Genomic DNA, 26,708 nt, shown 5'->3' with positions numbered 1-26,708 from the left:
ACATTGCCAACTCCATTTTTTTGCCCCCAACTTCTTCTGGTTTAGGAATGTCCCCCTAAATGTCCCCCAGTCTTTTGTTAGAAGGGAGATCTGTTTCTGTAAGTATGGGCTCAGAATGAGACCAAAACAGTCTAGAACAGTGGTTCCCAACCTAGGCTGAATGTTAGAAAAATCCTTGGAAACTTAAAAATATCAATTCTGGGCCTCCCCACAGATAAACTCAGTGTCAGTCTCTGAGCATAGGGCCTGGATTTAGGCTTTCTTAAAGTCTTCCCAGGGGCTCTTAATGTGGAGCTGAGGCTGACACCACCGGTCTGGAGATAGAACTTCCATTGCTTCCTTCGGGCACTGCTGCTTTAGACCAGTGGGAGGTAAACCCAGCAGTGTTGTGTTGGGTCAAAAGGACCAATTTTTGCTAAGATTCAAGGTGAACTAAAGATCCCTAGGATTCTTATAGTCCATATAAGTGTCAACCAAGTTGTCATCAGAACTGGGTGGGTCTGCCCCTCCCACCCGGCACAAAGACCTTCCAAACTGGGGAGCTGGGTGCTATTACTCTTCAGTTCTCCTGCATGCAGTGAACGATGTGCTATAGGTGAGCTCCTGTGGGGCTGAGGCCTCCTGCCCAGAAAGTTCAGGCTGGTAGCTCCGGATGGAGGCTGACAAAGCCATCAGCTGATGGCCTGGCCCCCTACCTGGGCCCTTTCCTGCCCTCTCTGTTCCAGTGCCCTCCAGGCCACCCATTCTCCAATTCTGCTGCTTCTCGGTTTTTTCCCCTGTCCCTGCTTCTCTCCTGCTATTTTCCACTGTCCTCTTTGCTTTCTCTGCTCAGCTGTGCCTTGGAACCATGCGGTGGCCGCCTCCTCTCACAGCTTCGTTTGCAAAGTGTGGGCCCCTTGCTAGGAGCCAGTGTGGGAAGAGAAAAGGAAGGAGAGAGGGGCTTCTGGAAGAGAGTACTCACAGCCTGGGAGTTCCAGGTCTGGGTTTCATACCCCGATGTTTATGCAAACGGATCCTTTGTGTTTCAGCTTCTCCCAGCGAATAAATCCTAATGCCTTTAAGGGAGGTTTCTGGGGACGGGAGAAGGTGTTTGCGTGGGTCTCGGCTTGGTGGGTGCTGTCCCTGGGGGGTGAGGCATATGAGCCTACGTGACTTGCTTCAGGGCTCTCCCTCCGCTGTCTCCACAGGACTGCGATGTGCCGGGCCTAGCTGCTGTCTGAGAGGATGTCTGGGGTGTCCGAGCCCCTGGGCCGAGTAAAGGTGGGCACATTATGTCGGCCAGAAGGCCCCCCAGAGCCCATGGTGGTGGCTCCAGTAGATGTGGAAAAAGAAGACGTGCGGATCCTCAAGGTCTGCTTCTACAGCAACAGCTTCAACCCTGGGAAGAACTTCAAACTGGTTAAATGCACTGTGCAGACTGAGATCCGGGTGAGTGTGGAGGGCTGTGCCTGCTCTGTCCGTTTGTCTGTCTGTCCCTCTCCTTCAGGGTAGCTAAATGGACCTCCTTCAGCCTAGCGGGCTCCCCTGGGCTGCAGGCACCAAGGGAGAAGTTGTCCACCTGCAGAGCCAGGCCTTCCCTCCAGGGGTCTGCAACCCAGCTTACTAGTAGCCCGGGGGACAGATTTTATAGCTTTCCATAGAACCCCAGATCACTTGCTTGGTCTTGGATTCAACTCATTTCAACTCATTAAATATATATGACATTTGAGTCTCTGCAAGAGATGTAAAAGAGTTTACACTCTGATGGAGTTGGAATTAGAGACACAAGTGATGAAGTGAAAGTAGAATAACAGTGGTATAAGGCATGTGCTGGGTGCTTAGATACGGGAGCTGGTGGAGGCATTTAGAGGATGATCATGAACTAGAGATGTCCTAGACCAGGTGAGTGTTTGGCAGGCCCTTTCTGAGGCAACACTTCAATTGGCTTATTCTCATCCAGGGCCATGGAATCTGTTTTGCAAGTCCAGGTGTCCACCGTCATCAGGACACCTGGACACCAGGAAGCCAGTTCAGCTTAACCAAACGTAGAAGAACTTGTCATCAGAAACAGAGTTACAAGACAGTGATAGATTTAAATGCCCACATTTTTTGGACAATTACTGTGTAAAACCTGGATTAATTCCTCTACATATATTATCTCACTGAATCTGCCCAATGACCCCATGAGGTAGATACCCTGAGGATATTCCTCTTTACTGCCCAGAATATTCCTTTCTGATGGTGCAAAAGAAAGCCAAATTGGTTCTCAAAAGGTTGCTTGGTGGGATGGTAATTTGAACAAAGGAAGCAGGGGACTTTTGGGAAAACTAATCAAGTCTGAGAAAGCTGGATGAATTCTCTCCAGTCCTCTCATTACCAATTGAGGACTTTTATTGTCCTAAAAGTCAATATCCCCCAAGCCCAGTGAGCATCTCTTCTGGTCGGTGCCGGCACTGACCAGAAGAGCCTCTGCACGTCTGTCTGCCTGGCTGCCTTCCATCTATTACAGCACACTCTATGCTTCAATACACCAGAGCAGAATGTAATTGATTAGGTCACTGCCTTGGCCAGTTATCACAATTGATTATGGTTTGGTTACTCCTTCCTTTTCCTGTAACTGATTTGATTAGGGCCTTATTTGCTCATCTCACGGTTCTGGATATGTAGGTACAACTGTGCCCTTAGAGTAAGCCTTGGACACCTTCTTCCAGGAGGGTGTTTTCATACCTCCTTAACTCTGTACTTCTTGAGTCTTCCTGTGGGTATTAGGTTAGGCTGGAGCATAGCTTATATTTAGAAAAGTGTCTAAAGTCAAGATCAGAAAGGAAAAGTTGATGGCAGATAAGGGAGGGCCTAGAATATCAGGCTGAGGAATTTGGACTTGTTCAGGCACTAGGGACACATTTTTAAGCAAGGGAGAGGCTTTCCTGGAGCTGTCTGATGTCTTGCTCTGTGCTTAAGGAGAAAAAACACAACAGGCCACAGAAAGGGCAATGAGACCCAAGTTTAAGAAGAATGGCTAGTACCTGAGGCACTATCTGGAGGGATGTGAGAACGGAGGTGGCGAACAAAGAAACATGTGATGGCCTTCTAGAAATTTATGTCAAAGCCTCCTGGTTTTTCGTTTCCAATCCTGCAGGCAAAATATCACCTATTTATTGCAAACAGCCATGGCTTTAAAGCCACCTAGACCTTGAGTCAAATACTGCTTTCTGCTTATTGGTTATGTGGCCTTAAACCCAACACTTAACCAACCTGGCTTCAGTCTCCTCTCTCGGGATAGTGCCGACATGTAGCCTTGTTGTAAGGATTACAGATGATACGTGAGAAGAGCATACGTATAGTAGGAGCTCAGTCATTGGAAGTTATTGATTGTGTGGGTATTAGGTTGTTACCCTGCTCAGGAATCTCCAAGGATTTCTAACTGCCCATAGAATAAAGTTCAAATTGTGTTCTTCTAGTGTTTATCCACTTATCTGTCATATTTTCAAACAGAGATGTAAGACAGATTTGTGTTTTGAAACAGTACATAGTATCCTGCAAGATGTTAAGAAGTGTGTCCTAGAGAGTTTGAGAAATGCTTGGTTAAACAATTCTGAACAGATTTCTTTGCAACAAGACTTATCAGAACATTAAATATGCTGATATGCATGGTGGATCACTAAGAAAGGGCACAGAGGTGGTGTGTTCTTAAGCCATTTCTTAATTGCCTAAGAAGCCCATCTTTTAAAAGTTGGACCACTACTTCTCTGGAAAATCATTTAGGGATCTCTTTTCCTTAAACTCTGAAGGCAGTACAAAAAAGGCGTGAGAGAGGAAAGGCTGGTGAAAGGGAGACGGGTTAGGAAGCTGTCGCCACAGTGCTGGTGGGAAATGATGAGGGCCTAAACTAAGGGGGTGGCATTGGGAACAAAGACAAGTCAATAGATCTGAGTGCATCTAAGGAGGAAAAATCAACAGAATTTGATGGTTAACTAGATGTAGGGAGGGAGAGAATGGAAGGAGACAAAATGACTCAAGCTTTTGCTTGGGCAACTGAATGGGCGTTGGTACCATTCATTGAGCTAACAACAGAGGAAGAAAGGGCATGCTGAGATTTCAGCTTTGCACATGTTGTATTTATGAAACACCCCCTTGGAGGAAAGTGGGCCTGGAGCTCAGGAGAGAGAAAGGACCTAGAGTTGAAGATTTAAAAGTTGTTATGCAATGGGTAGCATGTGAACGGATAGAATCACCCACAGAGAATGAGTAGAGCGAGAGAAAGAGTTCCAATTAGGAAATCTTGGGAAATCAACTTCTTAGAGACTGGAAGAGAAAGAGGAATAAGCGAAGGAAAAAGATGAATCATCAGAGAAACAAACAAACAAGAAACAAAAGAACAGGCAGGGGAGACAGGCAGAATAAACTTTGAGGAAAGAGCGGTTAGCAGTGTTAGACACTCAGAAAGGTCAAATCAGAAAAGGCTGAAAATAGGTTTATGGGCTTTGTAACAGGTGCCATAACGACTTCTAGTTGGACAGTTTTAGTGGAGAGATGGGGACAGAAGGCGTTGTGCAGTCAGAGAGTGGAGACAATGAGTATAAGCAACATTTCAGAGTGTTACTGGCAGATGGAAAAGCACATCTGAAGGTCCTGAAGTGGGGAGGCACAGGACAGGTTTGAAGCTAAAGAATGGCCAAGATTGCCTATTTAAACCACATTGATTTTGGATTTTACCCCACCTCTTGTAGGGAGTCACTGATATGTTTAAGCATATAAATGATACGAGATTGCATTTTTAAAAGATCACTTGGGTTACATAGTGGAAAATACACTGGAAGAAGGCAAGACTGGGTATGGGGAGATGTTAGGTGGCTGACTATTGCAGTAATCCAGATGATGGTAATTTAGATTAGGATTGTAGCCATGTGATGATAATGTTGATGGTAATGATGGTGGTGGTGATAATGATCTTTGTGATGGTGTTGATGGTGATGGTAGTGGTGGTGATGAGGATTGGTGATGATGGTGGTGATGATGATGATGTGGTAATAATGGTGATGATGATGATGGTAATGCTGCTGCTGAAGGTCAAGGGGATAGTGGTGATGATAACTCAGCACTTTTGAAAGCACAGCATATGCATTATCCTATTGACTTCTCAAAAGAATGCTATCAAGCACACACTATTATTATCTTCATTTTGTATATAAGGAAACAAGGTCCAGAGGAGTTAAGCAAATTGCTAGTAAGTGGTGGAACCTATTTTCAAACCCAGTCAACCCACCTCCAGAGCCTGCACTCTTAACCACCGTGGTGTGTGGAAAGAAGTAATTGTAATGTGAGAATTTAGGAGATGGAAATGAAAGTTTTGCTAATAGACAGGAGATGCAGGAATGAAGAGGAAGGAGGTATCAAGACTGTAAGCCCTGGTAGAGGTGACAGGATCCCTCTCCCTAAAATGAAGAACACTTGAGAAGAAACTAACTGGGAAGTGAGGAGTTCACAAGTTCAGTTTTGGACCTGTTAGTGTAATTGAGATGCTCTAATGTTTTCATGTGAAAATGTTGAGTAGACTGTTTGATACATGATTCTGGAGGAGAGAACTGAGCTGGAGATAGATATTTCAGTGTTGTCAGCCTCTGAGTGGTGGTTGAAGCCATGGCTGTGGGTGGGATCATTAATGAGAGTCCTGAATAATTTCGTCATCCATCCCACAAATATTTGTTGAGTGCCCCCATGTATCTGCACCATGCTTGCTTTGACCTGGGAAATATCATCATACCCAAAACAAATGCACTCCCTGCTTTCATGGAGCTTCCAGGCCAAGGGTGAGCCTGACAATGACTCACAGTAATGAATGAACCTTTAGAACAAGTAGAGGCAAGTACTCTGACAGGAAGAAAGAGGTTCTGTGAGAGCAGAGTACAGAAGAGCTCAGCCCAAACGTCCAGGAACAGCTTTGCTATTCAGGGCGTGCTTGTGAATGCTGCATCTGGTCATGTAGGTCCAGACCCAGCTTCCTGGCCTGAGACTCCCTCTGCTTCCTGATCTCTTCTTGCACTTTCCTTCCCTAGCTGGGCTTTGTTCTTTGATAAATTTTTCTACTTTCAGCTCCATATCTTCTTTCACCATCCTCCCCATGCTCGAAATGCTGCCAGCCCTTTCAAGCTTGCCAAGCACTTGTCCTCCTATGTGAACACTCCTGGAGTTCCGGCGCCCCCATCTCACTGTGTCTGATTAAATAGAAGCAATTGAGAATCACCTGGGCGCAGTCCATGGGGAGCACATTTCCAAATCCTAGTTACCCCAAGCACACTTGCTGAATTCATGTGTTTCTTTTGATTCTCCACTTCTTTCTATGCAAATATAATAGCCTTGTGATGCTTTCTCTGTGCTGTTAAAAGCTGTGTGGCTCAGCGGTTGAGCACCGACCTATGATCCAGGAGATTGAGATTTGATTCCCAGTCAGGGCACATGCCTGGGTTGCAGGCTCGATCCCTAGGGCATGCAGGAGGCAGCTGATCAATGACTCTCTCATCATTGATGTTTCTATCTCTCTCTCTTCCTCTCCCTTCCTCTTTCTGAAATTAAAAAAAAAAAAAAAAAAAAAAAAGCTGCGGGAATAAGTGCTGGCCCTTGTGCTTAGGACCCAACAGACATTAGACAGGTGTTGAAGATAATTGATAAACGTGCTGAATTTTGCTCTTCTTGATTTTCCATTTCCCTTCTGTGTGATATTCATTGGAAATTATGTTTGTTTGGGAGCTCTGAATCTCTGTAGCAAGTGGAGGCTTATATCATTCTATATTTCTCTAACATGCTAATTTGCTTGTCTGGGAAAGGGGTAAAGATAATACTTTGTAAACAACCAGCAGAATGCCACCCAGACGTGCCCACACAGGGCGTCTCTGCCTCTTACAGCCTCTCTTTCACTCTCTCTCCCTCCCCAACCCCTGCTCTCCACACCCACTCTTCTCCTTTTCTTTTTCCTCTTGTCTCACTCTCTTCTAGGGCACGTGGGTAGGTTGACCATACTTCCCGGTTTGTCTCAGACTGTCCTAGTTTACGCACACTGTCCAGGGATGACTATTAACAGTGCCCCTGCCAATCTCAAGAGCATCACGATTCTGGGGATAAATTATATGGTCACCTACTTCTAAGTGCCGTGTTTGCTCCTCTCTCTGCCTCACACTGACTTGCTGGCTCGTAGTTTCTCACTCCAACTAACCTCAGCTGACCCACTCTCTGCATGGACACAACTCTGTCCATCATTGGACCATCTGTGTCTCACAGGGAGGATCTTAAGCAAAAAAGCAGGTACTTCTCTGTGATCTGGTGTGGTTCCCAGGGTGCAGGCGGGCCCCCACATCCAAGACCCTCTCCCTCAGCCAGCCTCTATCATGCTGGAAAGCTATGTGCAAGATTCATCCTTGTTTTGTCTCGAAGCATCACCCCACTTAGAATCCACATTTACATCCCTGGGAGGCACAAGGATTGAGATAGCCTGTGCCCTTCACGCCAGGTCTAGTTGTGTCCCCTCACCTCAAAACAAGGCTCCCAGGCTGCAGGGGTGACTGGTGGGTGCCGCTTGCCTGATATGTAAGGAGGGGAGAGTAAGATAGCCTACTCTGCACATGCTTGTGCTTGAGTACTGCCCTCCTCAGGAAATTCAGTGGTCACACAACACATTCCAGATTGTTCCCAGAGAAACAGATTTCAGATATTATGGCCCATTCTGTCTTATACTCATTAGAAAATCATCCCAGTTAGTTTATTGTTTAAACCTATCACTTAACTAGACACAGGGTGTTATGGACTGGATATTTGTGTCTTTTGCCCCCAAATTCATACACTGAAGCCCAATGTGATGGTATTAGGAGGTGGGGCCTTTGGGAGGTGATTAGGTTTAGACGACATCACCAGAGTTCCCATGATGGGATGAGTGTCCTTGTAAGAAGGTGAAGAGACGAGAGCTCTCTCCCTACCAAGTGAGGACACAGTGAGAAGGTGGCCATCTGCAAATGAGGAAGAAGGCCCTCACCAAAAAACAAATCTGCAGGCATCCGGATCTGGGACTTCACAGCCTCTAGAGCTATGAGAAATAAACGTTTGTCACTTAGGCCACCCAGCTTCTGGTGTTCTGTTATAGCAGCCCAAGCTAAGACACAGGGCCAGCCACTCCATGTGGTCAGAGGAGCAGTCTCCAGCCCATAGATCATCTGCTCAGGTTCTATGTTTCCAGAACAATCCCTGCTGCCCTCCTTCAGATGCCTCTAGGGGCAAGACTACTAGGTTGAAGCACAAGGGAGGCAGAAGGCATGATTACCTGTCCTGGGTAGTTGTCATTTCTAAAAGAAAGATTACCTTAAAGAGAATAAACAAAGCCAGACAAGGCCAGCTGTGCATATGTGAGAACAGTCCCTGAAAACCCAAGAAGAAAGAGTTCAGCCAGGAAACCACAAACTGATACCACAGAGACACTCACAGTGGTACAAAAAAAAGGTGCTTCACAAGGATCTTCTCCTTGCTGCACCCCCTCCTCATTTCCTGTGTGTGCACACCAGGCCAACCCACCTACCACAGACGTCTGCAGATGGGGGCGCGAGGCAAGCATGCAGAGTTCCGGGCCTCTGTTTATCTGCATGACTACATTCATTACATAGACAAATTAGCAGTCAGGTGTCTGTGCTTACATTTCTATTTTTAATCTGTCAGTTGCATTGCTGAATGTCGTGGTTAGATAAGGCTTTTATCACATCAAAACGAATGCTTTCAGAGTGGGATAAGTGATGCTAACTTATTATTTTGTTCATCAATCACTTTTTTAAAAATTATCCCTTAGGTGTGTTGAGAGCTCGGAACTTGTATAGCTATTGTACTTGGTTCCTAGGGCTGCTGTAACAAATTACAAAAAAACTGGTGGCTTAAAAACAACAGTTCTGGAGGCTGGAAGTCCCATCTGGAGAGGTCGGCAGGACTGTGCTCCCTTCGAAGGCTCTAGGGGAGGAATCCCCTTTGCCTTCTCCAGCTTCTGGTGGCTCCAGGCTTCCATGGCTTATGGCTGTGTAACTTCAATCTCTGCCTCTGTCTTCACAGCAACCTTCTCTTCTCTCTATGTGCCTTTTGTAAGGACATGTAATTAGATTTAGGAGCCACCCAGGTAGTCCAGAATGATCTCATCTTGAGATCCTTAACTTAATTATATTTGCAAAGACCATTTTTCCTAATGAGGTCATATCACAGGCTCCATGGGTTAAGGCATGGACATGTCTTTTGGGGGCCACCATTTAGCCCACTACAGCCATCAGTATCACAGTGTGTGTTGCTGGTACCCCCATTCAGCTGTACATAGATCTGTGTATACAGTATGCAGGTGAGCAAGCAATGTGCACACGTATGCACACCCACACTGAAGCTCAAGGCTTTGTCAGGAAATGACTACAGAGCATAGGCTGATGAAAGTCTCTTTCCTCCACTGCTGCCCTGGATTCTCAGTTGCCAGGCAGCCTGTGGTCTGCCTGTGCCCTGGCATGATGTTTCCTGTGATGCTGTCAGGATATGTGATGCCACAGGCTGGTCCCTTGTCACTCTTCAGGTGATCTCATCCAATCACATAGCTTGAAATTCTAATTTTATCTAGTGGTGCTCAAACGTGTAATGCTGACTGCGATCTCCTCCCACGACCCCAGCTCACATGCCCACCTGCCATCTCCATGGGACGTCTAACTTCCACGTAAAGAATCAAACTCACAGTCCTCCCCTAAAAGTTGACTTTTCTTCCGGTCTTTCCCAGCTCCATTCATTGCAGCTCTGTTTTCTCAGTGAATTGTGTCTCAGGCTATGGACCTCAGAGTCATTCTCGGATTCTTTTCCTCTCACACTTTGTATTTAATCCATCAGGAAATCCTGTCAACCCTACCATCAAAACATATCTAGGTTCTCACCATCTCCACTGCCTCTACCCTGGTCCAGGCCATCAGCATCTCTTACCTATCGCCTCCTAACTGCTTCTGCCCTTATCCCCCTGTGGTTCATTCTACAGGTAGCAGCCACAGTGATTTTCAAAACACAGTCAGCTAGAGGGATAGGTTTGAGGTATAGCTTAGATCATATCACTGCTCTACTTTAAACTCTCCATGATCCTGTCTCGCTCAAAATAAAATCCAAAGTCTTTACCTTGGTCTACAACAGGGATCAGCAAGCAATGGCCTGCAGGCCAAATATGGCCCACCACCCATTGTTGTAAATAAAGTTTTATTGGAACACAGCCATACTCACTTGTTTATATATTGTCTATGCCTGCTTTTGAGCTACAACAGCAGAGCTGGGTAGTTGTGACAGAAGCCATATGGCCCACAAAACCTGAAATATTTACTACCTGGCCCTTTACAGAAAACAGGCCTGGCCTAGCTTTCTCACCTTACTTCCCTGCATGCCTTCTCCTCCCCAGCCCCACGGGCCTCTTCACAGTTGCTCAAATGTACCAAGCACACTGGGGCTTCCCAGACTCCTACCTTGGGGCTTCTGTGCTCTCTGATCCCTTTTCCTGGAAGACTCTTTCCGCACAAGGCCACTTCTCTCTTCCTTACTTCCTTTGGGGATCTAAGCTAATGCCCCCTTATCAGAGAGGACTTTGCTGGCCACCTCATGTAAAATAGCAGACCCCTGTCATTCTGGTGCCTTGACATTGCTTGTGCCTTCTTAGCACTTATCTGAACCTGAGATATTATTATGCTTATTTGTTTACTGTTCTACCCCCTCCCCTAGAAAATAAGCTTCATAAGAGAAGGACTTTGCTTTTGTTTTCCCAATCTGTGGAATTCATTAATGAGTAATTATTTAATGATGGATGGATGAATGGATGGATGTATTTTAGTTATAAAGCCAACAGAGGCTGGCTAGAATTCCACAGCTCAATTCCAAATTCCAGTGGAGGAGAAAGAGCTCCTGATGTGCAGGGGGTGGCATCTTGGGTCTGTGGCAGCAAATGCCCAAGAGGTGCTGTGAATAGGGCAGGCGGGAGGGTTTATGTAACCACTACATCAGTGTCCCAGATGGGCAGATAATCTGGGTCACTGGAGAGTTTTTAAAATACCAGGTTCCAACTCCCATCCCAAATTCACTGAATCAGAATCCCAGGGGTGCTGGGAACCGGCACTGCCTCAAAGGCCCCGCTTCTGCCTGCAGGACACCCAACTGGCTCACACTTTTGGGAAAGTGTTATCAGCAATCTGGAGATGATGAGGAGTCCCAGGATAGGAGATCATTGTTCTAGAGTCTGAGAACTCACAAGATACTGAGCCTGAAAGGGTCTATGAGAGGATGACAGAGAGGGCTGGATGGAGCAGACGGGAAGAGAAAGTCTGTAGATGGGCACTGAGTGGTGGGAGGTGGTGCCATAGCACTCCCATTTTCACCATTCTGGTGCTTGTCAATCTCTAAGCAGAAGTGGCCTCCTGGAGAGCAGGGGCTATGTCTTGTTCACAACTGTATCCCCAGTGCCTATATAGAGCCTAACACAAAGGAGATACCCAGTAGATGTTTGTAGAATGAATGAATGAATTGATGCCTAGAGAGTACTCAAATGAGACCAGTGATCTCCTAGATCACTTGGTACAAAGACCAAATAGGAAGGCGACTGGAGGGAAGATTAATACTCATTAGTGATAAAGTGTAGGAGGGTTAATAGAATTTTAGCTGGTTTAAAATAGAATTCCCTGTATATCCTTGAGCAAGTCACCTGACCTCCCTTTGTTTAGAAACAGTCAATTTAAGTGATCTTTAAACTTACTTAAGGCTCTGAAGTTGCAGCCTGTTTTATGAGCTTAATAAACATTGATTATTTGAGTATTTATAGAGTTGTAGATTGTATTTCATTTTTCAAATTATTACTTTTTTGTTAATCCTTACCTGAGGGTATTTTTTCCATTGATCTTTAGAGAGAGTGGAAGAGAGGAAGGGAGGGGGAGAGAAAGAGAGAGAAACATTGATGTGAGAGAGACACATCAATTGGTTGCCTCCCACAGGCATGCCGACCAAGGCTGGGGATTGAACCTACAACCTTGGAACATGCCCTTGACCTGGAATCAAACCCTTGACCCTTTGGTGTGCAGGCTGACTCTCTAACTACTGAACCACACCAGCCAGGGCTAGATCTTATTTTTGTGGCTACACCAGTAAGGACTGCTTTTACATCTGAGCTTCTAGAATCTAGAAGGCAAAATATCTGTTCAACTTAACTTTCATAGAGACCTGAGTGAATTTTGGCTTTCTTTTGCTCTCTGGCCCTGTAACATTTACTGTGTAGTCCACATTTTTATTCTAGAGTTGTATATTTTACAGGGAACTTATTCACCTCTTAAAAGCTGAGCTTATCAGTAAGATGTGAAGTCCCCACTTGCTAGCACACGAGCCAAGCAAGTAGGCATAAGCTATGGCATTTATCTCAAGTTGAAAGATGATGTCTGCTTCTATTATTTCACTGTGAATTTTTCATGCCTAATCTGCAAAACCAAGCTTATAATAACTAAACTTAAAATTTTATTTTTGAAGAGATTTTTTACAATTATAAAATGAATATATGCATGGTATACATGATAGGAAAACCGCAGGCCAATATTGCTCACGAACATAGATGCAAAAATCCATAACAAAATATGAGCAAATCAAATCCAACAACATATAAAGTGACTACATCTTCTTTCAATAATAATAATAATAATACATTTTCTTTAGCATTACTGTACACAAAGCTCTATGCTAAGTTCCATACTTGTATCATCTCGCTTAATCATCAAAAGAACCTTATGATAGAGGAATATTTTTACATTTTACAAATGACCAATCAAAGGAGTTAATTTGCCCAAAGTCACAAAGCACATCAGAGATGAAACAGTTTCATACTCTGAGGCCATTCTCTTAACTACTATATTACATACAAAAGTTCAAACACAGGAAACCGGAAGAATGAAAATCTACATGTGTATAATTGCACTAACCCAAGACAACACTGTTCACATTTGGATATCTTTCATTCTGGATTTGTTTGATTTTGCTTCTATCACTGTCATACTTTGTGTATGATTTCATATCTTATATATATCTTATTTATTATTATACAAACAAGAAGTCCAAGAGTTGAGTGATGCATGGAAACCCCCTTAGAAGGTGGAGGGAAGCCAGTGTCACATGCTTATAATTTAATATCTGCTCTTTTTATTTATACCACATGTTATCTAATCCCACCCAAGCTCCCATAACTGAAAGGGTATTTTCCCCATTTTACAGATGAGGAAATGGTGGTTAGGTCCCCAGATCCTGTAGACTCTAAAGCCTGTGGTGGCATCAGTCATCACACTCCTGATCTCTTGAACATTTCTGATGATAGGTCACTATTCTTTATAACCCCAGCTTGTTATTCAGGGAGCTGGCCACTATTCATTTCCTCAAATAATTGAAGACCTTCTCTGTGCCAGGCACTGGACTTGGAATTGGGCATAATATTGTATGTAAAGCTTGGCTTCTGACCTTGATTTGAAAGGTTGGGAAGACAAACATGGACAATTGTCTTAGTTCTAAGTGGTGTATGTCTATATTAGTTTTCTTAGGGCTGCCATAACAAAATACCACAAATGAGGTGACTTGAAACAACAGAAATTCATTCTTTTTCAGTTCTGGAGGCTAGAAGCCCAAGATCAAGGTGTTGGCAAGGCCATGTTCCCTCTGAAACCCGTAAGAGACGGATTCTTCCTTGCCTCTTACTAGCTGCCGGTGGTTTGCTGGCAATCTTTAGCATTCCTTGGCTTGTAGATGCAGCTCTCAAATCCTCCATCTTCACTTGAATCCTCCATTCTCCCCATGTGCATGTTTCCCTATATGTTCAATTTCCCCTTTTTATAAGGACATCGGTCATATTCATTGGGGCCACCCCAGTGACTTCATTGTAATTTGATTAGTCTGTAAAGACCATATTTCCAAATAAGGTCACATTGTAAAGTACTGGCTATTAGGACTTCAACATATCTTTTTTTGACGGACAGAATTTAATAGTATCTTACTAGATGTGTGTGCAAAGTTCTTTGGGAATCCAGAGGAGGAAGCAAACCCTTCAAAGTGAGTCAGAGAGGGCTTCCCAGAGGACCTCACAGTGCTGATTGGGTTTTAGAGGTTAACTGGAAGCTCACCCAGACAAGAGGACAGGAGGGAGAGGGGAACCAGGGGCCCTTCAGGCAAGAGGAACATGCTGTGCTTGGAGAAGAAAGAGGGTAATTCTGGGAGGCGGGAGCTAAGAGCACAGCATGGATGGGAGTGGGAGCTGAGACTGGAAAGAACACGTGGAGGAAAATTCCAAAGGGCCTTTTGTGCCTCATGCTAAAGAGTTTGGATCTTATCCTAGCAGGCAGGAACCAATGAGGATTTTCGACAAAAAGTCACCTGTTTGAAAATGCCCTCAATCTCAACGTGACACCTTTTTAAATAGAATTCAGGCAAGACTTTTTGGAACGAAGGCTTTGATTTATTAAAATTTTAAATTCAATCATTTCTAAAAAGAGGAGCATTTTGACTTCATAAAGCAAAAAGTAAGGAGGCGAGTTAAATTAAGCTTGAGAGCAATTCGGAGGCCAGTGCCTCAGGTTGGGTCCCGGGAAGGCAGACCCTGAGAAGGAGGTTTGCATGCATGAAGCATGTCATGAGTACTCTCGTGAAACTCCCCTGGCAGGAGTGAGGGATGCAGGATGGGCAGAGGGAGAAGTTGGCCTGTGATGCTGTCATAACTCAGGGAGCTCTGAAGCTGGGATGAAAGGTCAGGACCTTTACACCCTGAAGCAGTGACCAGTCACTGGGTGCAGGCTGCCCCAGTGAGAGGTGTGACCTTAGTAAAGGTGAACCAATTCTAATGGAAGGTGGGGGGAAGGGGGTCTCAGCTATCATGATATTTCTAAAAACCCAGCCCCACTAACATGAAATATGTTTTATAAGCTCAAGAATTAAAAAAAAAATAGGTAGTTTTTTTTTAAAGGCGGACCTAAGAAAATCATGAGACTGAAGAAGCTATAGAATGTGGCTGAGATACAACGATAGAACATTAGATCAAAGGAACAGAAAAAGACGAAAAACAGCCCTGCACATGTAGTCACCTAATGTCAGACATCCTTGTAAAAACAAATTAATTTTAAACCATTTCTCACGCTGTACACAAAAATAAATTTCCAAGAGGGAAATGTGGCTGAGTACCAGGAAAGGAAGAGAAAGTGGATTGAGTAATTAATTTCTTGGGTGACCTTTTTTTTTCCTTGCAAAGAAATTTCCCTGGGCATGGGGACAGGTGTACAAGCCTTCTTTGTTTCTGACCTATAAGAGGAAATGCCAGAGAAGAGGAAGAGGGGCAAAGGCAGCTTGGGGTCTTCACACTATTTGATAAACAGAATAAATCCATGTTAGCCAAGCAGGAAGGAAAGCCACAGAAATCCCTCCGTTTGCAATAAAGCAGCAGACACCGCGAGCCACTGGCAATCTGAGGGCCTGCTTTTCAATAGCTCCTGCGTGAGCAGAAGTAACGGTTTTCCTGTAGTGAAAAAGAATCCTGGTCTTATCTAAATAGCAACTGATAAAATTAAGACAGCGTTTTCTTTTTCCCTATCAGGTTACATATGGCAATTTAGTGAGTAGGTAGACATCTTATACTGTTGTTTTGGAAAAGTGATTTATTAATAGAGAAAGAAATATTGACTCATTAATGACAATCTATGAGCTGTGGGCAGAGGGCTGTTTTTGCTGCTCCCACCATTTGCTTGAGGAGCTGTGTGAGTATGTGGGAAGCGGCAGTAAAGGATGAGGGAGGCAGGGCTCATCCCAAGGCCTCCACAGTGAGATCATGTCAAACCTCAACCTTTTTCTTCATTTAAACTAATTCCCTACCCCACTGTGGGACCCCCCCTCAATTTAAGCTACTTTCTTCTGCCAGCCCACTTAATAGAAGCTCTTTGAGGGGAGGGCTCTATGTGCTCACTGAGGCTCCTGATGAAGCTTTGCAGACTATGTCATAGATTGTTGCTGATGGTTTGAATGAAGGAGACATTCTGCAGCTTTGCATGACAAAGGTGGAGCCGGCAGGAAGGAGACTGTGGCTCAAGGAGTTTGTCATTCTCCTTGAAGCACCTGTCAGAACTGAGGTCAGACCCTGGGTTTGTGTGACTCCTAAGTGAGTGCTCTTTCTATGTCACCTGTGATGGTCAACCCCTTTGCTCCCAGGGTGTGCCTGAAGGATTGGTGTACTTTGCAGTGCAATTCTGGAGCTAGCACAGACCTCACAGGTTGAGGGCACAGTCCCCTACAAGACCCCTCCTTCCTCAGACCCCAGTTTCAAACTCCATGGTTCCCAGGCCACCCACACTTCTGACAAATTGGCTACAAACCAGCTAGCTGCTTTGTAATTCACAATGCATTTAGCTGTCTTATCTCTTTGGTCTTCTCTAATCTGAAAGAGGTCCTAGGTCTGAAAGAGTGCTGGCCTTTTATTCTATCAATTTCTGAAAAGACCCCTCACCCTCAGTGTCATAACCAGATTCCGTCATGCATTTTGGCAGAAATGAATTTCTCAGAAATGGTGCTGTGTGCCTCTTAGTGGGTCAAGGTGAGAGACATGCTCTGTTTACTTGATCTACTGATGATGATGATAACATTGATGACCTGGACATTTATGTCTGCCAGGTTTTCCTTAGTATATAATTAGTGTCTGAGGGAAGATATGCTAAGATCATGCCAATAGCCTATTTATCATCAGACTTCCACCCTTCAGGTTTATCATCCATTGATGAATCACACCCAAACCAACCCACCAGCGCTATTTGTTGCAAATGGCGATTTTCTATTTCCATTCCTTCTACATTTACTAGTTGGCATTTGAGTGTAAGGAAGAACATTTCCTTTTCCTTCCTTTATTTATTTATCTCAGATTCTATTTTATTCAGTGGGATGTAATCTATTCCTATTTTGTGTATTTTAATGCTTAGGTTGTCCAAGATTTGGCCAGTGGCAGCCCCTTTAAGCTGCTTCTGTTTCCTTGTTATATAGCCCCAACATTCTCTAAACTCTTCCCTTTTTTCTAGCACAAAAAGGCTCATCTTGTGCTGTATTTGCCTTAGCCCTGAAATCAGCCACTTCTTCCAGGAGCCCCGGATCCTTTTAGTGAAGAAGGATATTTGGAAACCAAGACTCATTGTTTGGTGTGCAAATGACCATCAGGACATCATTGGTCCTAGGCACTTTCAGTGAGCAAAGCGCTGGTGTGTTCTCTCCCTCTCTCTGTTTTTCTGTCTCTCTCTCTCTCTCCATGAGTTCCCAGCAATACTTCCAATTCCAATCCCTCAGCAAGGGTTCTCTCTAACCGTCCCCTCTCCATATTTCAAGTACTTTCTCCAACAGGAAGAAACCCATTCCCCATTATCCTCAATATATTTACTCATTTTCTCAACCCCCCCTGTATGTAATTAATCTCCTGACTGCTCCAGCCATCTCCTCCCAGCCCCACCCCCTCCTTTGCTCCTATTCTGGCTTTGCAGCCACTGCCACCCCGTCTGCCTCACTACTTTGACCTTTGGTCATCCCACCACCCCCAAGAGAAGGAAAAAGAAAAAGAGATTTAAAAGATGAAGGAGAAGAAACCAGGCTTTTCTTTTGTTTTCCCAGTCTTCCTTTGTTTTTACAAAAGCACCAGAATCTACACTGGATTGCTATGTTGAAATAACGCTAGCGTTTTTCTTAGTATTTACCTTATGCCAGTTTCTGTCCTAAGGAATTTTATCTAATTTAATCCTCATAAAACCATTTGAAATAAGTGCTATTATTTTCTCCCTGTTATAAATGATTGTATGCAGGCTTGGTGCATGTACATTGCAAAGATATTCAACAGATTGGTCAGTGGCTGAGAGTTTTAAAATTTGCCTTTGAGCCCAGCCAATGTGGCTCAGTGTTTGAATGGAGGTCATGAATTGATTCCTGGTCAGGGCATATACCCAGGTTGTGCAGGCTCGATCCCCAGCAGGGGCGTGCAGGAGGCAGACAATCAATGATTCTCTTGCATCGTTGATGTTTCTATCTCTCTCTCCCTCTCCCTTTGTCTCTGAAATAAATAAAAACACATTTTAAAAAATTTACCTTTGATGATTCTCTCTGCTTCACCAGGGGTAGGCTCGATTCACTAGTTATGTCTGGAATCACATGAGAAACCTGAGTTAAACTGGAACCAACGTGATTCAGAACTAGACATGGCCTTGTAGATGGGCTTTCAGGCAGTCACCTAATTGTCCTCCTTTTAATCTAGCTCTGGTTCTAGGCCAGGGAGCTATGGCATCAGGATGTCGGGGAGGCTGACTTCTGGTCAAGAAAGCAGGAATAGCGCCTAATTTCTTACCAACACTCTATTTCCTCTGTGGGGACTGTGCCACTTAATCCCTTAATGTGAGTCCTGTCCTTCTGTCTCACCCAGCTCCACCATCCCACAAAGCAGCTTGGTCTAGTAGAAATCCTCAGAGTCCAGTGGACCAGGGTTCAAAACCCCAGCTTAGTTCCATGAGCTGCATGGCCTCATCAGTGTGCTCATCAACCAAATGGGGGATATAGCACCTACTTTCCTGTGTTGTATGGATTTCATGAAGTAATGTATGCAAAGTGCCTAGAAGTGCCTACTGCAGACTCTGAGTAATGCTGGCTAAATTGGCAACCACTCAGAGGGTGCTTTTTGCATGATGGATGCTCGGTTATTATTAATTGGTTTGGTTGGAATGAAATGCAGAAGCACAGAATTTGTGCTCTTTGCCTCCTTGCATTTTCTCCTTCTCTTCTGCTCTTCTTCTGTTTCTTCCTTCACTTTGCCAGTTTGTTCATTCATCACACAGAGCCCACTGTGTACCAGGCCTTGCACTAAGTGCTAGAGAATCACAGATGAATAAAACATTAAGACGGAACCTCACCCTAGAGAATCGCACTTCTGGGGCTGCATGAGGACTGTGGGAGCCTAGAAGGAGTTACCTCTGAGTCATGCCCCTGTCTTTTCCTCCACAGGAGGTCATTGCCTCCATCCTGCTGAGCGGGCGGATCGGGCCCAACATCCAGCTGGCTGAGTGCTATGGGCTGAGGCTGAAGCATATGAAGTCTGATGAGATCCACTGGCTGCACCCACAGATGACTGTGGGTGAGGTGCAGGACAAATATGAATGTCTACACGTGGAGGCTGAGTGGAGGTAGGAGAGGAGCCCTGGGCTCTTGAATGGGAGGGGGGGAGATGAGTGTGGGGTGGGGGAGCCCTGAGAGTCCTTCCTTGGAGCACTTCCAAACCTCTGAGAGTCTTCTAGAACATCCTAGTGATATTTTAGGCTTAGTCTTCCTGTGGTGTCCAATGCATGTATTTGCCAAGGCTTACCATGGGCTCATTGCACATCTCCATCCAGGGCAGATATCTAGAAACATCCCTAGACAGGATGCTGTTGGTGTTATGGAGAGGGAGGAAAAAAGTGCTGGAGGAAGGCGAGCCAGGCCAATGGCTGGTCCAAGGAAAACGGTGGCCAGGAAGAGGAAGTGTGGGAAGTTAGCACTATTGCTGACCATCACCTGTTGGCCACCCCTCTATCCTCTGTGGCTAATCAAAAGTCCTAAATGGGTGGCCAGGAAATGCATGGGCAGCCCCTTGCATGTGGTGGGTGAGGTTGCTTCTGCCCTTGGCCAGCTCTACTGCTCCTTTAAATATAAGAGTCTTAATTTCCTGTCCCAGGTATGACCTTCAAATCCGCTACTTGCCAGAGGACTTCATGGAGAGCTTGAAGAAGGACAGGACCACGCTGCTTTATTTTTACCAACAGGTAAAAGATAAAATTTCTATGCCCAGGGTTCTATTATACCTTAAATGCCAAGTATTAGCCATCTCTCCTAGGAGATGGAAGGACAAAGCCTTGGAGGTCCCAGTCTACGAAACTTCTCTTGGAGTCATTCCTTGGCCCCTGATCAGCTGTCCAACTCTGCTTCTCCCACAACTAATTAAGCGCCAGCTAGCCCCACCCCATATGCTCACCTCTCTTCTTGGACTTTCCTGATGACTATTTACTTCCCAGGAGAGCTGGCTGGTGAAGCAGGCAGAGCAGGTCCACAGAGAAGGCCGTAGTCTTAGACACACAGGCTCTACCATCTGACAGACTTGGTTTCTTTTCTAGCTCTGCCACTTACTAACCTGGTACCCCTGGGAACTTCAGCTGCATAAAGCTGTTTCTTCTTCTATAAAGTGGGGATGATAATAACGACAACCCTACTTTACAGGATTGTTGTGAGGACCAAATAATATTATTAGCAGTGTGCTGGTAAACCAGCCCTCAAGAAAAAAACAAAACTGATTTGTAGAACATGCCAATTTCCACGGTGTAAATAGGCCTGTTTCAAGCTACCTATGTGATATCAGCCAGCTTGCAAAATTTCAAAAAATTTAATAACTGGCTTTCAATAGCTGTTTGGAGCTGCTCCAGCACACTGCCTACAGTGCATGTAAAGTTCCTAGCACAAGACCTGGCATAGAGTGAATGCCAAGTAAATGTGAGTTGCCATCATTATATTCTGTCTGATCTTAGCCCTCTCCTATATCTCTCTCCTGGTTTGCTGGAGACCATGCCAGACTTTACTTGTACAGTGGATGACACCTGTCACTACTTAACCCACAAGGCTTTGGATAAATTTCTGACTCCTCCCCCAAGTCCCAGTTTTCATATCTCCAAGATGAGGAGTGGGGGAGGAGAATCTGAACTTCTTGCCTCGTGGAGCCAGTGGGAACATGTCTAAAGTACTTCAAAAACCCGAAGGCCTCAGCCTGTGGAGGCTTGATCAGCACTGCCCAGGGTTCTGGAGGGAGGCAGGGGCAGAACCGAGGGTGAGCCCATTCTGCTCTTCATCTCCTGCTACACATTTTTGTGGGGTGGGCGCATGAGAGAGACAGCTCGTGGTGGCAGGATTGTGTTCAAGGCACCCACCAGCTCCTAGAGCCTCTGCTCAGCAAAACAGGAATGAGGGCAAGAGTCTCAACCTTGGCCTTTCTCCCCACCAGCTCCGGAGCGACTACATGCAACGCTACGCCAGCAAGGTCAGCGAGGGCATGGCCCTGCAGCTGGGCTGCCTGGAGCTCAGGTATGTGGCCTTGAGGCCTCCCTCTCCAGGGAGGGCACCTGTGGCTCCCCTCCTGTGCTGGTTCCTGGCCAGCTTGACTTTCCTTTAGGGTGAGAAGCAAGAGCGGATATGTGAGAGCCAGGAGGGGACAAGTGGTGGCTGGCAAAGGGCCAGTCCCTGAGGTGCTTGCTGTCTGGCCCCTGGGATAGAAGTGCCAGGTTCTCTCTGGCTGGACCCCCATCTCCCTTCGGCTGCCACTGTTCTTGCTCCAAGATGCCTGCTTCTTCCATCTATCTGCCATCTAAGTGATTCAGTAACTTTTCTTTGAGCCTTAGGTGAGATTCTGAGAGATATTCAAATGGGATTTCTGTGTTTTCACTGCTCTGTCCCCAGCTTCTGTAGACACTAATAATTATGTAAGAAATTAGTGACTCATCCAGAGAGGTCCTCAATCTCACAATGTTTGGGAGGTGACGGGTGTGTCTACAATTGATCATAATACAAGGCAGTATGTAATATGTGCCAAACAGATGTACATATAGGAGCCAAGAACCCTGTCTTAGGGCATTGGGAAGAGGGGATTTGAACTTCTCCAGGGAGGAAGAGAAAGATTTCCATCAGTAGATGATGGAGGAGTTGCAGGCAGGGCAGTGTGCATTCTTGGCTCAGGGACCGTAGAAGGGAAAGAACAGGCTGGAGGATAGTGGGAGATGAGTTGTAGGAGGTAAGTTGGGGCTGATGGTGGAAGGCTTTGAATGTTACTCTTGGCTGTTGGGCCAAAGAGGGTGATGTGGTTAAACCTGTGTTCTAGCACATTCTTATCCAAAATGGCACCATTCAGTTCACCGTCTATCATCATCCATCTGCCCATCCCACCCTCCCATTGCTTTTTCTGCATCCCTTATCTGTCTTACAACAGTGGTTCCAAAATCTGGTTGCAAATCATAATCACCTGGGAGCTTATTAAACTAGAATAACCCTAACCCTACCCTTAGGAATTCTGGATTAATAGAGCTGGGTGGGACTTTGGGATATGACAAACCACCGAGACAATGTGGACACAGTCAGCCTCATGAGTTGATAGAGGGAGTTTCAAGACCATTGTCAAGGAAAACTTTGGCAAAGGGTTACTTTTGGGTTGCTGGAAATGTGGTTCCAGAAAGAGTCCTGACCCTATCTGTGTCCGTAATAAAGTTATAGACGGTGTAATCCTGCTGCTGCTTCTGGGGGCCATGGAGGAATTCTGGCTCGCATCCTGGGTCTCAGAGAGAGAGCAGAAGTGTCCCCCAGGGAGGGCCACAGGATGGGAAGGGGAGGATCCCATTTTCATCTCAGCATCTGAGACTGTTGGCATTTGTGACAGAATAGGTCCAAGACAGCCTCGGACGGCTCCTCATTGTTTTCCCACTTGGTTACTCTGTCTGGACAAGCGAGGGAACACTAGGGTCCTCTGTGCAGAGGAAGTCTGCAGCCTATGATGCTAGCTGGAAGACACCACCTTGCCACAGTTGGTAGTGGTCCTGGGAGTTCTGTGCTGGTGCATTGGGGGCTGTCTGCGAAGTTTATTACCTATGTGCCCTTTTATGCCTCTGAGACCATCGCAACTCCTATAATCTGCATTGCATCTCACACAGTCTCATCTCCTCTGAAATTAGATACCTTGAAAAAGCTTACCTTTCCCTTTTTATTTGTGGCTCTCATACCCAGGACTCTACATTCACTTTGAGACTCTAGTCATGTAAATCACCTCTCAAAATATCATCACTTACTAGTAACATAGCAGCAATGAGGAGACCCATTGGCTTTCTATTTCATGTTCTTATTTCCTTGAATTACTCCCAAATTATTATCGATCAAAATAACAGTAATATTATTATCCAGCGCCAGGCATTGTGCTAGATGTGCTGGAGGAGACAATGAGCCCTCCAACATGGGAGGGCTTGTCAGGAGCACAGTCTCATGGTGTCTGCTGCCTTGTCAGCTCAGGATTATTCCATAGTTTTATGACAGAGATATATTGTTTCATGTCTCCTGGGTCCAAGGAACAAAGTCAGATAAATGTTCCTATTCCTATGAGTTGACCTTTGAGTTATAGGTTATATGGTAGTAGGGAGAGGATGTGGGAAATGCCTATTTTGTAGGTTTAATAGAAGATTTTAAAACCTATGATTTTTAAAGTTGAATATAAAGCCATACCTTACCATGGACTATTTTAAAATCAAGTTATTTCTCACCAAGTGAGGATACATTTCTAAAAATCGGGTCATAAAGACAGAATTTTTCAGGGATGTGATTTTTTTCCCCCCTGAAACGGTTCCAGAGTGCAGTCTACCTGCAGATCATGGGCAGAGTTTCCTTACCCTATTAACATGGATTGTATCACCTAGGGGGAAAATACGGTGTCTCTCGAAAAAAAAAGTATTCTTTCCTGGCTTAAAAAAGAAATATGATATATTCACGTGATACAAGTTTAGCAAGATGAATCCTCAATGGATTTAATTTACACCAAGGAGCAATTGGGCGTAATGATGAAGAGCAAAGGGTCTGAAGTTGGGCTGCCTAGAAGATCCTATTAAGCTCTTTGTGGCTAAGTTCCTTCATCTGTAAAATGGGAATGATAATAATAGTAGCAACCTTATAGGCTTGTTATGAGGAATAAATGAATTAATGCATTTAAAGTACTTAGAACACTGATAGGGACCAAAGTATTCAATAATTATTAATTATTTGTACTAATTACTTTTCTCTTTACCCTTATTCATTATTTTTTAATTTAATAGACTTTATTTCTTAGAGCAGTTTTAGGTTCACAGCAAAATTGAGGGGAAGGTACAGAGGTCTCCCATATACCCCCTTCCCCCTCACAGGCACAGCCTCCCCTCATCACATCCCCCACCAGAGTGGAACATTTGTTACAGTCCTTGAACCTCCGCTGACACATCATTATCACCCAAAGTCCATAGTTTACATTAGGGTTCACTGTTGATATTGTATATTCTGTGGGTCTTGACAAGCATATAATGACATGTATCTATCATTACAGTATCATCCAAAGTAGTTTCACTGCCCTAAAAATCTTCTGTGTTGTGGGTTCGATCTTGGGTTAGTGCACATACAAGAATCAACAAATAAATACATAAGTAAGCGGAACAACAAATAGGTGTTTATCAATCAATAAAAATTTTTTTTTAAAGAAAAAAAGCATAATAAAGTAGAGGTGTCAAAATCTTTTAAAATAAATCCTTTGTGTTCCACTTACTCATCTCTCCTTCCCCTCAACCCCTGGCAACCACTGATATTTTTACTGTCTTCATAGTTTTGTCTTTTCCAGAATTTCATATGTTGGAGTCATACCTAATCAATTTTATTGATTTATTGGAGGTGCATTATAAATGCCAAATATATCATTTTATCTACATGTCCCCCTATAAGTTAAAATGTGAAATTCATGGTCCACATGCTAGAAATTACCTGCCCAGTTTGAGGAACCAAATAGCTTCCCCTTCACCTGAGACATCAGGACCATTGCCAACACCCAGCGGAGTCCCAGACACTCTGACCTAAAAACTCAGAGTGAATGCATAACTCAATAGTAGTTAAGTAGTAGCTAATAATAAGTAAAGATTAGAGAAAGAACACTCAGCTGGCTTCAAAAGGCATTTTGTCCCATAGTTAAGGAATGTTGGTGTTGAGTTAATATTTCTATTGCTTTTTAGAAGGGAAACACTACCAACTGGATTTTGCAAAGATATTTCTTTACTTTCTGCTGTCATTACATGGCTAAAAGTGATGTGCCTGTCCATAGGCTCTCTGTCCACCTGGTGTGTTAGCTGGTTAAAATGCAGACCTGGGCTGGGGAGAACCAGCCAGGTACTAGAGGGTGCTCCTAGCAGATGCATCCTCATTCAACGGTGACAATTGGGGCAGGTTGGGGATCATTGGGTGCTCACTCACAGCAGCTGAGATGGGACTAAGCCCAGAAGATTGTGAAGCTCAATCTCTGAAAAAAGCAGTACCTCTGATTAGCAGTGGTAACTGGTTCTCCCAGACATCCCAGTGATGTTCAACCGCTTAAATATTAGAGACACACAGATCATGGCATACTTGAATAATTGGGTACTTTGTAAAAAATAACACAATAACTGATCTTCAGTGCATGAGAGAAGGGCAATCAATGATATAGGGAGTGAGTTGGATTTCAAGAGATTGGGATGACCTAGGTATGTTACCTGAGTTACCTTTCCCCTAATAAAACATTTTTCCACTCACCACCTCCTTAATCATTCTAAAATTGCTATTATTTTATGTGTTTTAATTCCTCAGTGTTCATTTCAAAATTTGTTTACCCTTCGATTTAGCCAACCCCAACTTTTGTTTTACTAAGGCTTATTTAAATATTCTAGTCCTCAAAATTCTTTTATCCATCCTTAGTCTCAACACTCATTCATTCATTCATTCATTCAACAATTGCCATAAACCAGGAGTGACATTAAGAGACCACTGTGTCTGGGACTTGGAAATAGCTCTCACCCCCTTAGTGAGGAATGCATCCCCTCTGTCTGGCATACTCTTCTCATTCCCCCTATCAGCTTGGTAAACGATTCTTTATTCTGGAAGCTTTAGAAAAGTTACTAAGCCAGTGTTGCCTGCTTGCCCTCTGCATTCATAGAAAACCTCAGAGCACACCTGTGAAGTATTGATAATAAGCAATATGGTGGCCATAGGCTCTTCCTGAAAAGCCAGCTCAAGAGTTTCTCCATCATGAAGCCTTCCCTTCCCCATGCCAACCCTACCTACTCTACCGTAGGTACTGATTGGCTCACATGCACTAGATTGTGAAATCTTGTCAAATCCTTGAAGTCAGGGTTGGCACTCCCCTCACCTGACACATGATTAGGGCACAGTCTATATTTGAATGAATGGATAATTCTGAAATAAATAAATTTCTCTTCTCTGGTGCACGTTTGCCAACATTTATTCTGTTAGAATTAAATAATTGTTTACAGCAAGCCAATTTGTTCAGTTACCTAGGAGTCTATTTGCAGCTCACTCAACCCAGTGGGAATCGTGGATGGCCACACTGCCTGGAATCAACACTTTGCAGGCATGTTTTGAGGTTGTCTATGAAAGTGGAGGGTGGGCAACACTGGCTCAGAATACCTTCTAAAACTGCCATGATTGACTGCGTGGAAATTTGGGATCTTAACCACAGGCACCTCAGGTAGAAGTAGGATAGAATGATTTTCAATTCAGGGGAGAATCCTGGATAAGGTTCTTGACTTGTTTTTTTTTTAAATTACAGTTGACATACAATATTACATTAGACAACCCTGTGGTTAGACGTTTATGCAACTTATGACATGGTCACCCCAATAAATCTAGTACCCATCTGACACCATACATCATTATTAGAATATTATTGAGTATATTCCCTGTGTTGTGCTTTACATCCCCATGACTATTCTGTAACTACATACTTGTACTTCTAAATCCCTTCACCTTTTTCACCCTCCCCACAACCCTTCTCCCATCTGGCAACTGTCAAAATGTTCTCTGTATCTATGAGTCTGTTTCTGTTCTGCTTGTTCATTTATTTTATTTTTTAG

General features: G+C 44.4%; 1 protein-coding gene across 7 annotated transcripts in view; it reads left to right on the top strand.

The window, feature by feature from the left end:
- The window catches only part of PTK2B (protein tyrosine kinase 2 beta), a 118,208-nt gene that overhangs the window by 61,248 nt on the left and 30,252 nt on the right, over positions 1-26,708 (top strand). For 5 of the 7 annotated variants that reach the window (XM_081134670.1, XM_081134668.1, XM_081134671.1 and 2 more), the window contains exons 2-5: positions 1,188-1,428; positions 19,024-19,202; positions 19,730-19,817; positions 21,044-21,123. In XM_081134670.1, the coding sequence (XP_080990796.1) occupies positions 1,225-1,428; positions 19,024-19,202; positions 19,730-19,817; positions 21,044-21,123 (551 nt within the window). In that variant the 5' untranslated portion in view covers positions 1,188-1,224. Of the gene's footprint in view, positions 1-902; positions 978-1,187; positions 1,429-19,023; positions 19,203-19,729; positions 19,818-21,043; positions 21,124-26,708 lie in introns of those variants that run through there. The other 2 variants (XM_081134669.1, XM_081134673.1) reach the window with 2 other exon arrangements.

The sequence above is a fragment of the Miniopterus schreibersii genome, assembly GCF_964146895.1.
Source record: "Miniopterus schreibersii genome assembly, chromosome: 4".
In the NCBI taxonomy this organism is placed as follows: domain Eukaryota; kingdom Metazoa; phylum Chordata; class Mammalia; order Chiroptera; family Miniopteridae; genus Miniopterus; species Miniopterus schreibersii.
Note: the sequence above shows the minus strand (reverse complement) of the source record. Positions and strands in the feature narration are given on the sequence as shown.